The sequence below is a fragment of the Mobula birostris genome, chromosome 20 (assembly GCF_030028105.1).
Source record: "Mobula birostris isolate sMobBir1 chromosome 20, sMobBir1.hap1, whole genome shotgun sequence".
In the NCBI taxonomy this organism is placed as follows: domain Eukaryota; kingdom Metazoa; phylum Chordata; class Chondrichthyes; order Myliobatiformes; family Myliobatidae; genus Mobula; species Mobula birostris.
The window spans coordinates 19165199-19178499 of record NC_092389.1 but is presented as its reverse complement, the minus strand read 5'-3'; the positions used below and the strand labels follow the sequence as shown (position 1 = coordinate 19178499).

General features: G+C 38.4%; 1 protein-coding gene across 2 annotated transcripts in view; it reads right to left on the bottom strand.

Annotated features, from left to right (window-relative positions):
• The window catches only part of jhy (junctional cadherin complex regulator), an 84968-nt gene that overhangs the window by 56969 nt on the left and 14698 nt on the right, over window positions 1-13301 (bottom strand). For both annotated transcript variants that reach the window (XM_072238347.1, XM_072238348.1), the window contains one exon: window positions 4532-5597. In XM_072238347.1, the coding sequence (XP_072094448.1) occupies window positions 4532-5597 (1066 nt within the window). The remainder of the gene's footprint in view (window positions 1-4531; window positions 5598-13301) is intronic.

The window sequence follows — 13301 nt, the reverse complement described above, 5'->3', positions numbered from 1 at the left end:
AACCTTACATCTCCGATACCCTTGAATTATTTTGCATTCCAATTTTTATTGATGCACCATAGAATGCATTTTGTCGGGATGCATAATGGCTTGGTATGGCAACTGCTCTGCATGTGACTGACTGCAAGAAACTGTAGAGAGTTGTGGACACTGCTCAGTCCCCTCAATGGACTCTGTCTATACTGTACCTCTCGCTGACTCAGTAAAGGCACTGTGGAAAAAAATATAAAAATTGATAGCATCAAAAAAGGGAGCAAGATATATGCCAACTAGAAAAATAAAGTAGCTCAACTGACATCTGTTGCAGACTAAGTTGTGACCACTTAGATTCCAATTCAGATTTATTGATCACATGTACATCAAAGCATACAGTGAAATGCATCATTTGCTGTAACAATCAACACACCCAAGAATGTGCTGGGGACAGTTCGCAAGTGTCAGCACACATTCTGGTGCCAACTTAGCATGCCCACAATGTGCCATACAATAACAACAAAACACAGAACAACACAAGCAGGAACAACAACGGAACAAAACTAGATTCTGATGTAGGGTGTTGGCCTGAAACGTTGACTGCTTAGCCATTTTCATAGATGCTGCCTGACCTACTGAGTTCCTCCAGCGTCATGTGTGTGTAACGCTGGATTTCCAGCACCTGTAGAATCTTCTGTGTTTAGAACAAAACAAGAGAACAGTTTTTGGAATAGGCTTTTGTGTGTATTCTGATGTACGTTTCTTCAATGACAAGTTTTCTTTTTCGCAAGTCTGGTGACCCTTCTTTGTTTTGGGGCCATATAGTATGGTTATTATCAAAATTAACTAATGCTTTAAATAATATTCCAGTTATCAAGACCCCACTTTTAGTTAATATGTGGATTTAAATTTGAAAGGTTGCAGAACTGGAATAGATTTCACTATGAGAAAATAAAACTTGTTTTGCCATTCAGTAAAATTATAGCTGACATGTGTTTTGTTCTTCTTCCAACCCTCAGCAGCACAGAACATAGAATAGTACAGAACAGAAACAAGCCTTTTGGCTCATGATGCCTAATTAAACTAAACCTATCGGCCTATATATGATCTATAGCTCTACATTCCCTATATACTGTACCTGTGTGCTTGTCTAAATGCCTCTTAAACATAACTATTGTGTCTGCTTCAAGTACCACCCCTGGCACTGCATTCCAGGCACTTCCCATTCTGTGTTTAAAAAAAAACTTAACTCCACATATTCCCTTTAAATTTTCCTCCTCTCAGCCTTAAAGCTATGCCTTCTTGTATCTGACATTTCTAATCTGGAAATAAGACTTTATCTGCCTCATAATTTTATAAACCTTAAACTGATCTTCCTTAAGCCTCAAGCACTCCAGAAGCAAAAATCCAAGTTTGTCTAACCCCTCCTTATAGATTATACTCTGTAATTCCAGCAACATTCTGGTGAACTACTTCTGCACCCTCTTCAAATCCTCCACAGCCTCCCTCTAATATAGTGACCAGAAGTGCACACAAAACCAAATGCAGCTCAAAAACTGTTTTATACAGCTGCAACATGGCTTCCTAGCAATTATTTGCAATGGCCAATTAAGGCAAGTGTGTCATACACCTCCACCACCCTACCAATATGCATTGCTATTTTTAGGGAACTATGGACTCATATCTGAAGATTATATGATTATGAAGACACACAGTCCTCTTTCATTGTCATTTAGTAATGCATGCATTAAGAAATGATACAATATTTCCTCCGGTGTGATATCACAAAACACAGGACAGACCAAGACTGAAAAAACTGACAAAACCACATAATTATAACATATAGTTACAACAGTGCAACAATACCATAACTTGATGAAGAAGTCCATGAGCACAGTAAAAGTTCAAAGCCTCTCAAATGTCCCACATCTCACGCAGATGGGAGAAGGAAGAAAACCTCTCCCTGCCATGCCGATCACAGTCCGACTCTGAGTCATCCGAAAACTTTGAGCTCTGATCAGCTCTCCGACACCGAGTACTGAGCGCCATCTCTGTCCGAACGATTCGACCTCAACCTCGGTCGGCAATAACAGGCAAAGCCGGGGATTTTGAGGCCTACCCTCCGAAGGATTCCCGACCACGCAGTAACGACAGCAGCGAACGAGCATTTCAAAAATTTCTCCAGATGTTCCTCTGTGCTTTCACGTCCATTCTCCATCAAATCAGAATTGTCCACTGCCCCTATTTAACAGATACGGTATCATTTTTCACTGGAAAGCTGCACATGCGCAGGTGTGCTGCTCTCTCTCCTCCTGTCCTTCTCCAATTCTTCTCCAATCCTTCTGTAAATGTTTAATACTAGAGGATGTGTACTTAAAGTTGTGGGTGGGGGGGGGGGAAGAACTTCAAAGAAGATGTGCGGGGTAGGATTTTTTTTACACAGAGTGGTGGGTGCCATAAATGCACTGCTAAAGGTAGTGGTGGAGACAGATATGATAAAGGCATTTAAGAAGCTCTTAGACAAGCACATGAATATGCAGAGATTGAAGGATATGGACCCTGTGCGGCAGAAGGGATTAGGTGTCATTAGTCTATAAGTTTGGCGTAGCATCATAGGCTGAAGGGCCTGTTCCTGTGCTATGTTCTATATAAATGCTCCCCAGAGTCCTGTCATTTACTGTATACTTTCTCCTTACATTTGACCTTACAAAGTGCAACATCTCATATTTGCCTGGATTAAACTCCATCTGCTATTTTTCAGCCTCTATCTACAAATGATCATGCAGCCTGCTGTATCATTTGACAACCTTCTTCATTATCTACAACTCCACCATCTGTTGAATTACCTGCGAGCTTACTAGTCAGCCCATCAACATTTTCGTCCAAGTCATTTACACATATCACAAACAGGGGTCCCAGCACTGATCCCTGTTGAGCATTACTGATCACAAACTTCCAGTCAGAATAACACTCCTCCACCACTATCCCATCTTCTATGGCTAGCTAATTTTGAATCCAATCATCATTTTGAAAATCTATTGATCTTAGCCTTCAATAATAACCAATGTTAAAACATCCACAGCACTCTAAAGCAGTTATTTTGAAAGATTTAGCGTGGTTTGTATAATGAAATTTCTCCAAATCTCTGTCCTAAATGTTCACCCCCTTTAGTCCAGTTCCTCAAATCTTCAATGTAGGATAAACCTTCATCAGGGGAATCAATTTTGAAAGTCGACACAAAACTAACTAACTAATCAACATTAACTAAGGGCAGTATATTCTTCCACTAGTTCTGAAATTAAAACAGAGCACAGTACTCCAAAAATGGTTTTAACCAAAGTCCTGATGAACTCAGCAACCTATCCTTACCTTGTACTTCAACCTGCTTCCAATACAGGTCATTGCCTTTCGAAATGCATGCTGTAATTAAACATTCTGAAAAAGACCTGTAAATATTCTATTCTGCTTGCTGCTGTTAAGCCAATTCTCTATATTATGTCGTTGTTACTGTTGGTGCCATCATATCTGAATGAAAATTACTAGATTTCAGCAAATCTTTGATTCAGTCACTAAAACACAGAATGAACATAGATTTTTTTATAAAGGAAAAAAATATAATCTTTATCAATCAACCTCAGGGAGAAAAAAACCTGTAACTTAACTAAAAGGGTGAAACTGAGCTGTGTATTGTTTGCAGTTCCACATTGACTGAACATCAGCAGTCAATCTCAGGTAAGGAAGTTCCAGATTTGCTGGACCCAGTGTTCGTACAGGCTGTACAGATTAATACAGGAAAATACACAACACTCATCCTACTCAAGGCAGGCCTGGTGTAGTAGTGACAATCCCATCACGTGAATAGGAATTTGCACCTCAGACATTAAATAGGAATAAGTAAAGTAACTTTAATTACATTTTATTGCTGCTAATTACTTCCTAGTTTAGAATTTTAATTGTATTTTAATTGTATTTTAATTTTAATTGTTTTCCCCTTGAAGAAAGCATCTTGGATTTGACTAGAAGGCCAGCTTTGCCTCTTGTCAAAGACTGTCCAGCTATTACATGGATCGGATCTCAGCAATAAACTGGCCAAGGACTCCTCCTTTCTGAAGCCTTGCATATACTGAATATTTTCCGGGTTCAAAGAGTCAGTCCATTCTGCTGTCCACATCTGGCCAAAATAAGACCAAGCAGTGGGACAAATCCAGTTTTGATTGAATTGGTAATAGGAAAATGGTAATAACAAAATTCTGACTAAGAAATAGCAAATTGGAAATTGGTAATAGCAAAATTCTGACTAAGAAATAATCAGAAAATGTTGAAAGTACTCAACAGCTCAGGCAGCATTTGATAAGAGAAAATCAGTTAATATTTCAAATTGATGACCTTTCATTTTTCCTAGTTGTACATAACAAAATCCCAAATATGCAATAGTTTGGTCACTTTAGTTGGAACACATTAACCAGTTTTCAGACACAGGCACTTCAACACTGAAATGTAGGAAGGTTTCTGCTCTTGTAAAGGACATGGTCAATAAAATAAAATTACCATTACCTACCTCCTGAGTACTTCTGGTCTTCGTTTCATTATATAATTGTTGATATGAGGTTATTTTGCGTGCACCCAGAGTTTGCTTATTACGTGCCACAATGTCATTCCTTGATCTCTCTTTTGTTTGTAATTTCCTGTCACAGGAGATCTCAGGGACATTTCTGCTTCTAACACGATTTATGTTTTCATCACTATGCATTGACTCACACTCCCAGTACTGCATATACTCTTTCTGATAGTGATCATTTAATTTTTCAAAATCTTCTTCATGGTGATGTTTATTTTTCCCCTGGTCATCCTGGGATCCTGTTTCCAAAATGTTGTCTGTTGTTATTTTCATATCTTTTTGAAAGTCACTCTTAATGGCCTCATAAGATCCTAGAGAATCTAAAGAGTCACATTCTTCTTGACTGCGTTCAATATTTTTACAATAAGGAGAAGGTGGTCTTTTCCTTTCAGATTGTTTTTCTTCATTATTTTCATTTTCTCTCAAACTAAATCTAACTCCTTGGGATTTACCCATTTGTCTTTTTTGCTCCAATAAGTTAACGTGTCTATACTTATGGTCCTTCAGTATTTCATTGTCACTTTTAACATTGTGACATTTATTTTTCCTATTTTTAACCCATGGTACCATTTTTGCAGTATTTACTGATGTGCTTTTCTTGTGGTTTTGCAAATCAGTTGTACTGTTATCATCAGAGACAGAAGAATCAAAAGAATCACATTCTTCTTGATTGCTGTCACATTTGCAAGAAGGAGAAGGAGGTCTTTGCTTTTTAGGTTGCTTCTCTGCATTATTACCATTTTCCCTCAAACTAAATCGAGCTCCAAGAGATTTATTTGTTAACTTTTTATGTTCCAATAAATCTGGGTGCTTAAGTTCCTGGGATATTGTAACACTATCCTCTAATGAGTCATCTGACTCCTGGAGCAAATTCATCAGTGGATTATTGACATGTGGGCTTTGTTGTTGAAGCATGTCTTTGGACAAAAGAGTCTCTGCTCCCTCTCTGGTATTCCTCCAATTGGGATCATACCTTAGGCTGGCATATTTGTCATTGGTGTGATTTCTGCAGGAGTGTAAAATAAGAATGGATTGAAACCTGATTAATTGGAAAAGCTACTGTATATGTTTTTTAGGTTAAGACTATTATATATTATATATATATATATATACATTAACAAGACAGTAAATTCTGAGAATGCTAACATTAGAAATGGTTGCAAAATGGAAAAAAAAATCCTTACTTGCAACAGTTAGATGTGACAAATTAAGGATATATTATATATTAGAGATGTTGAATACAAAAAAATACAACAGTAAGATATTTATTGGGCTATGTAATGCCTTAAGATATATCACATCAAGTAAAACTAGAAACTGATAAGAAACTGAGAAATGTGGTACATACATTCAGAAGGCACAAATACACAATAGTTCTTTCAGTAGATTTTTGAACATTGGGAAAATGGCATCAAGAGTAATGGCTTTTAGAGGTTGAAATATCTGTAAATAATGGTAGATTAGAGTGATTGCATACATGGGATTAAAACCAAACAATCGGCAGAATTAGGAGGAAGTTTGGATTTATTTTTACTTTTCCATTTGAAACAAAACCTCAGCTTTTCACTATATTCCTTAAGCTCAAAAGAGCACATCTGTAAAATTATTGATAGGCATTTAATATTAAAATCACTATTCCATCTTATGAATTTAATTTCAAACTACTTTGGGGGATTAATAAATATTATTAAAATTAGACTGAAATTCACATTTGCATGAGCAATCTGAACTTTGGTAGTGCATTCTGAGGATCTTCAACACAGTCTCCACTAAGCTCCTATCAGCAATTCTATACACTCCAGCATTACTAGGGTGAGGAACCAAGAATAAATACCAGATACAGTACTTCAGTATGCTGGTTGAAATTTATGAATACTTTATGAATTTCATAAAGTATTCTAAGTAAGTACATACATCCTGGAGTTCTATGTGAGTACCATTTACCACCTAGGGAAATCAGATCGTTTTTTTAATGTCTTATTCGCAATAGGCAACTCTTACTTTAAAGTTCAGCAAAAGTAATTTCAATACCTGCAACAAAGTCTTCAGGAACATTCAACACAGTGTTTTTCCAAAGGTCTCAAAGAATAGCTGTTTGAAATAATAACAGCATTTTTTTGCTATTTAAGTCTGCTTTCCTTTGCATGGCCTACCTTAAGGCAAATTGTGTTTGTGCTTATCAGTCTCTTAGGGAAGTGTCATTTTTGCAAAGAATATATCCATAAACACAACATGAATTAACAGCTTTAAAAGAATAAATGGAAACTAAATGTTTAATAACACTTTTCATATCCATATTGAAAAGCAAAGAGTCCTGGTTATTGAAAACGCTACCTAAATGCATAAGGTGTAATTTCCAGTAAACTATTCCTATTCAGCCTCTCATGCTGATTGATGAAGTATTTGTGAAGCCGTAATATATTAAACAGATACTTTGTTTTATTTGGCGTGACCATGATGAGCACTAATAATGTAGTCCATTAAGCTACATAAATATTGTTGCATAAATTTGAGTCTCTTGCCGTAACCTCATTAGTTAACCAGGAATCTGAAACACTTGTTCAGCATCTCTTGCACATCTAAACAAGTGTTCTTTATCAATTGTTTGATAACCTTTTGTTCAATTAGTAACAAAAGATTTAAAGTATGTTTCAAAGTAGGCCACAAAGAAGCACTTTACAATCTTTTTGTTTCAATTCAGCAACTTTAATTACACAACATGACAAATTAGTCATGATATAGTGAAATAAACCTTGTGAAGTTTATATTTGGAAAATTAGTCATTAGTATCACTTGAAATGATCCATTCTGACAATAAGATTTCAAGCAAGGTTTCAAACAAAAACTGCTTTGTTATTTCTTTTCTTCATTTTTGTGATTTGGTCACATAGCGGTTAGCGCAACGTTATTACAGCTTGGGGCATCGGAGTTCAGAGTTCAGTTCTGGTGTCCTCTGTAAACCTATTTGTATTTTAGTTCCCATGTGCATGTGGGTGCTCTGGTTTCCTCCCACAGTCCAAAGATGTGCTGGCTAATTGGTTAATTGGTCATTGTAAATTATCTTGTGATTAGGCTAGAGTTAAATTGGTGGATTGTTGGGTGACGCGGCTCGAAGGGCCAGTTCCATGATGTAGCTCAACAAATAAATAAATATAATCTGGATGTCTCTGACAATACCACTCTATTTATCTGAGCCATCTTCTTGAATCACTGCAGACCTAGTGAGAGTATTGTCAATTGTGAAACTCAGGAATTCCACGATTTAGTGCTGTTGCATTTCTAAACATGAAGGAGAATGTACGAGCTATCAGAGTAGCCTGGGCCAGTAATTACAGTGCATCTTGTAGATGATGCACACTGAAATCAATGTGTAAACACAAAACATTCTGCAAATCACACAATACACAAAAAGCTGGAGGAACTCAGCAGATCAGGCAGCATCAATGGAGAGGAAGAAACAGTCGACCTTTCGGACTGAGACCCTGCAATACAACTGGAAAGGAAGGAGGCAAAAGCCAGAATAAGGTGGGAGGATGGGAAGTACAAGCTGGCAGGTGATAGGTGAAACCAAGTGTGGGGGAAGGTGGGTTGGAGGAGAGGGGATGAAGTGAGAAGCTGAGAGGTGATAGGTGGAAGAGGAAAAGGGCTGAAAAAGGAATCTGATAGAATACAATGGACCATGGGAGAAAGAGAAGGAGGAGGGGCACCAGAGGTAGGTGACGGACAGGTGAAGAGAAGAGAAGGGGTAATAGGGTTGCCAGAATAGGGAATGGGAACAGAGAGAGGAGGGAGGGGGTGAAATTATGGGAAATTAGAGAAATTTATGTTCAGGTTAGAGGCTACCCAGATGGAATACGAGGTGTTGCTCCTCCTACCTGAGACCGGCCTCATTATGACAACAGAAGAGCCCATGGACTGATATGTCGGAATGGGAATGTGAAGTTGAATTGAAATGCGTGGCCACTGGGAAAGCCAGCCTTTTGTGGCAGATGAGCAAAGGTGCTCAACGAAGTGGTCCCCCAATTTATTTTAGGTCCCAGCGATGTAGAGGAGGCCACACTGGAAGCACCAGATACAGCAGATGACCCCAACAGACTCACAGTGAAGTGTCGCCTCACCTAGTAGGACTGTTAGGGGCTCTGAATGGTGATGAGGGAGGTGGTGTAGAGGCAGGTATTGCACTTGCCCCACTTGCAGAGAAAAGTGACAGGAATGAGATCAGTGGGGTGAGACGAGTGGACAAGGGATTTACATTGAGAGCAATCCCTGTGGAAGTCATTGTATAGCAGTGATGGAGGGTAGTTGATTGGACACATGTGGACCAGTAGGTGGCAGTGTTGTATCTATACTAGAACAGGTAAATGAGCTGAAGTATTATTTGGTCACAAATCCTTCATTGAATCCACACACACACACACACACACACACACACACAGTGGCTGAAACAAATTCAGTTAAAGCTGGGTTCTGTGATGGTGGGGATCGAAGGCAATGCCAAGGTGGTGCATCTATATGGCATGCCTGGATGAACATGCTTGTGAATACTTGAACCTTGGCTCATGCAGGACTCCACCATTTTAAGACCATAAGACCATAATTCAAAGGAGCAGAAGTCGGCCATTCGGCCCATCGAGTCTGCTCCGCCATTTTATCAAGAGCTGATCCATTCTCCCATTTTGTCCCACTCTCCCGCCTTCTCACCATAACCTTTGATGCCCTGGCTACTCGGATACCTATCAATCTCTGCCTTAAATACACCCAATAACTTGGCCTCCACTGCTGCCCGTGGCAACAAGTTCCATAGATTAACCACCCTCTGGCTAAAAAAATGTCTTTGCATTTCTGTTCTGAATGGGCACCCTTCAATCCTTAAGTCATTCCCTCTCATACTAGACTCCCCCGTCATGGGAAACAATTTTGCCATATCCACTCTGTCCATGCCTTTCAACGTTCAAAATATTTCTATGAGGTCTCCCCTAATTCTTCTAAACTCCAAGGAATACAGTCCAAGAGCGGACAAACGTTCCTCATATGTTAACCCTCTTATTCCCGGAATCATTCTAGTGAATCTTCTCTGTGCCCTCTCCAACGTCAGCACATCCTTTCTTGAATAAGGAGACCAAAACTGCCCACAGTACTCCAAGTGAAGTCTTATAGAGCCTCAACATCACATCCCTGCTCCTATACTCTATTCCTCTAGAAATGAATGCCAACAGTGCATTCGCCTTCTTCACCACCGACTCAACCTGGAGGTTAACCTTAAAGGTATCCTGCACGAGGACTCCCAAATCCCATTGCATCTCAGAACTTTGAATTCTCTCCACATTTAAATAATAGTCTTCCCGTTTGTTTCTTCTGCCAAAGTGCATAACCATACACTTTCCAAAAGATGGAGATCTTTCCTTAAAGATGGAGATATTCTTAGAACCTTCTCTTCCCACAACCAGTCACAAATAAATGTGTTAGGATTGCAGTACTTTGATTTAATAGATCACTTAAATCTGTCTATTGCACACTCTTTTTCCTGCCCAGTGTGGATTCCTGCATCGTAGCTTCATCAAACTACACTTTGTCAACTTGTATAGTGCCTATAAAAAGTACTCACCCCGCATTGAAGTTTTCATGTTTATTATTTTACAATATTGAATCACAATGGATTTAATTTGGCTTTTTTGACACTGATCAACAGAAAACACGTTGACACAAAAGAGTCTTTTTCTGTTGATCTGAGTCAAAAAAGCCAAATTAAATCCACTATGATTCAATGTTGTAAAACAATAAAACATGAAATTTTTCAAGGGGTGTGAATACTTTTTATGAGCACTGTACTAGTAGGCCTCGTACTCTTAGCAGGCTCTTCTGTACTCACTGAACTATCATTGATACCCTAGCTTGATAGAACTGGTACAATAAGAGAGATGCTGAGCAATAATATTTAAAAATTGTGGTGATGTACTTTTCTACTGTTGCTATAGCACCTTTACAAGCTTTTCATGTTTTTATTTCAGACTTTAAGAATATTATCTTATGTTATATATTCTAAACTGAAGACTAGATTTGAACTTGGAAATTGTACTATGGCATAGTATACAGTACCTATATGAAACAGTGCATATTAATCACCAGTGTTTCACCATTCACCATTTCAGGCCCAGACACAAAACTCAAATGCAAGGTAGATCAATAGAACAACAATAGCAAAAGCATGGTTGACCAGTAGTTAATATTAAAGAGCTATTCTGCAACACAATAGACATTTTCAGAATTGAAAGTAAGGCCATATCTTTATCAAGCAGTGAAAGTACTACAAAAAAAAAGATACAAAGATGATATGTTTCAGCAATCTTTTTACCTCACCAGTGCCAAGTACAACGAGCCGAGACAAAACAAACCTGTCGTGAACAGGCTGGTATACAATGTGCAGCAGGAACATTCACCTGTTATCTTGCCCTATGTTGTTTCAGAATGTCTCATTAAATTGTGGATAGGTTTTATTTTTTGAAGACTGGTTCTTATTTTGGTTAATCGATATTTATGTTATCCATAATGTCATAACTCTAGAATGAAGATTAAATATAGTTTCTGCCAGTTCAAACTGGTTCTTTTTTTTCCAGTCCTGATGTAGCTTGGCCCAAAATGTTGACTGTTTACTCTTTTCTATCGATGCTGCCTGGCATGCTGAGTGCCCCCAGCATTTTGTCTGTGTTGCTTGGATTTCCAGCATCTGCAGATTTTCTTGTGTTTGTGTATCAGTATTACAGTGGAGTAAAGGGAACTACAGATGCTGTATCTGTAATAAAACTTAGTGCTTCCACATATGCTTTTATTAATAGAAAAATGACCATATAGAGTGTAAATAATGCTGAAACCTTCTACTTTTTGACATTTGAGTAAAACCAATAAAAAAAAGCTTGTCTTTAACTACTTACTCAATTCTGTGGAGAATGGACTACCTCTGCCCCTTACTGGGTGGAAGAGGTACTGCATTTTCCCTAAATAACCCTATTCCTTGAAAGTTTGGCTCAAAGCTGTTCAGTCTACGTCACGAGTGAGACAATGAAAAGTTAATATGCAAAATACGATGAACTTGAAAGGCCAGAGATTGAAGGTAGAAAAGGCAAACAAAAAACAAATGCTCTTCTTTCCATTTTCACTACATTCTTCCCTGCAGTCTTGATGATTCGGGAAAAGAATGCCTGAAGTTTCTCTCTCCTGACCTGTAGTGGTCTTAGTGATTATCAGGTCAGTTATAGAGATGATACAATTATTCTGAGTTAATAGAAGGGAATAAAATTATCAATAATGCAATGAAATACTTAAAGGCGTGTATAATACCATGGTATGAGTTGGAAATTGGAAATTAGAAATACATACAGTAGAGGTGGGGGTGTGGTAAAATAAGTCTAAAATCAAATTTCCCAGGTTTATATTCATAAGAAAAGCAGGGAGTTATAGGTAAGAGTAGTGAAAACAAACATTGACAATAATAATGTAAGAAGTGTGAAGCTGAGCATAGAACTGAGAAGATGTATATCAAGAAAGGAGCAGGGAAATTAAATGATCGTTTGTTTAAAACAAATTATTTTGATAAGAAATAGAAACTGAATGAGTTATGGGATGTGAGAAAAAAGTGAAGATTCAGCAAACCCTATGACTGGAACCAACATGTTTAATGTTGAAATCAAGAGTCACGTAACTCAGATCAGTGGCCATAAATGCATAGGACATGCTGTGTAAAGTACAAGCCAAAAGGATACTGTGATCAAAACCTAAATAATGTGAAAGAGGTACAGTTTATATCACGACATGAGAGCAGCTTTGGGCAGGGAAGCTAATGATATACAATTGCCTGTGCCTAGGAAGTGTGGAATTTTGATGATAGGTTACTTGGATTACGTAGTGAAGTTCCTACTGTGCCACAGGCACCACAGGCCAGCAAGAATCACTGAAATATTAGCATAGAAGGAAGGCATTAAACCCATGCCGGTTCATTGCAGAGATGTCCATCAATCCCATTGAGCTCTTTAAAGGAGGAAGGCAAAAGACAGGAAATTATAGGCCAGTTAGCCTGACTTCAGTGTTTAGTAATATATTGGAGTCCATTGTTAAAGATGAGGCTTTGGGGTACTTGGAGGCACATGATAAAATAGGCCAAAATCAGCACAGTTTTCTTAAGTAGAAATCTTGCTTGACAAATCTGTTGGTATTCTTTCAGGAAATTATAGGAAAGATAGACAAAAGCGAAGTCAGTGGATGTTGTTTACTTGGATTTTCATAAGGCCTTTAATAAGGTGCCGTCAATGAGGCTGCTAAACAAGATAAGAGCCGGTGGTATTTCAGGCTGACTGGAAGGAGGCAAAGAGTGGGAATAAAGGAGGTCTTTTCTGGTTAGCTGCCGGTGACTAGTGGTGCTCCACAGGGGCTGGTGTTGGGACCGCTTCTTTTCACATTGTATGTCATTGATTTGGATGATGGAATTCATGGCTTTGTGGCCAGGTTTGTAGACAATACAAAGATAGGCAGATGGGCAGGTAGTGTTGAGGAAGCAGGGAGTCTGCAGAAGGACTGAGACAGATTAGAAGAATGGGCAACGAAGTGGCAGATAAAATACAGTGTAGGGAAGTGTATGGTCACGCACTTTGGCCGAAGGAATAAAGACGTAGGCTATTTTCTAAACAGAGATAAAATTCAGAAATTAGAGATGCAAAGG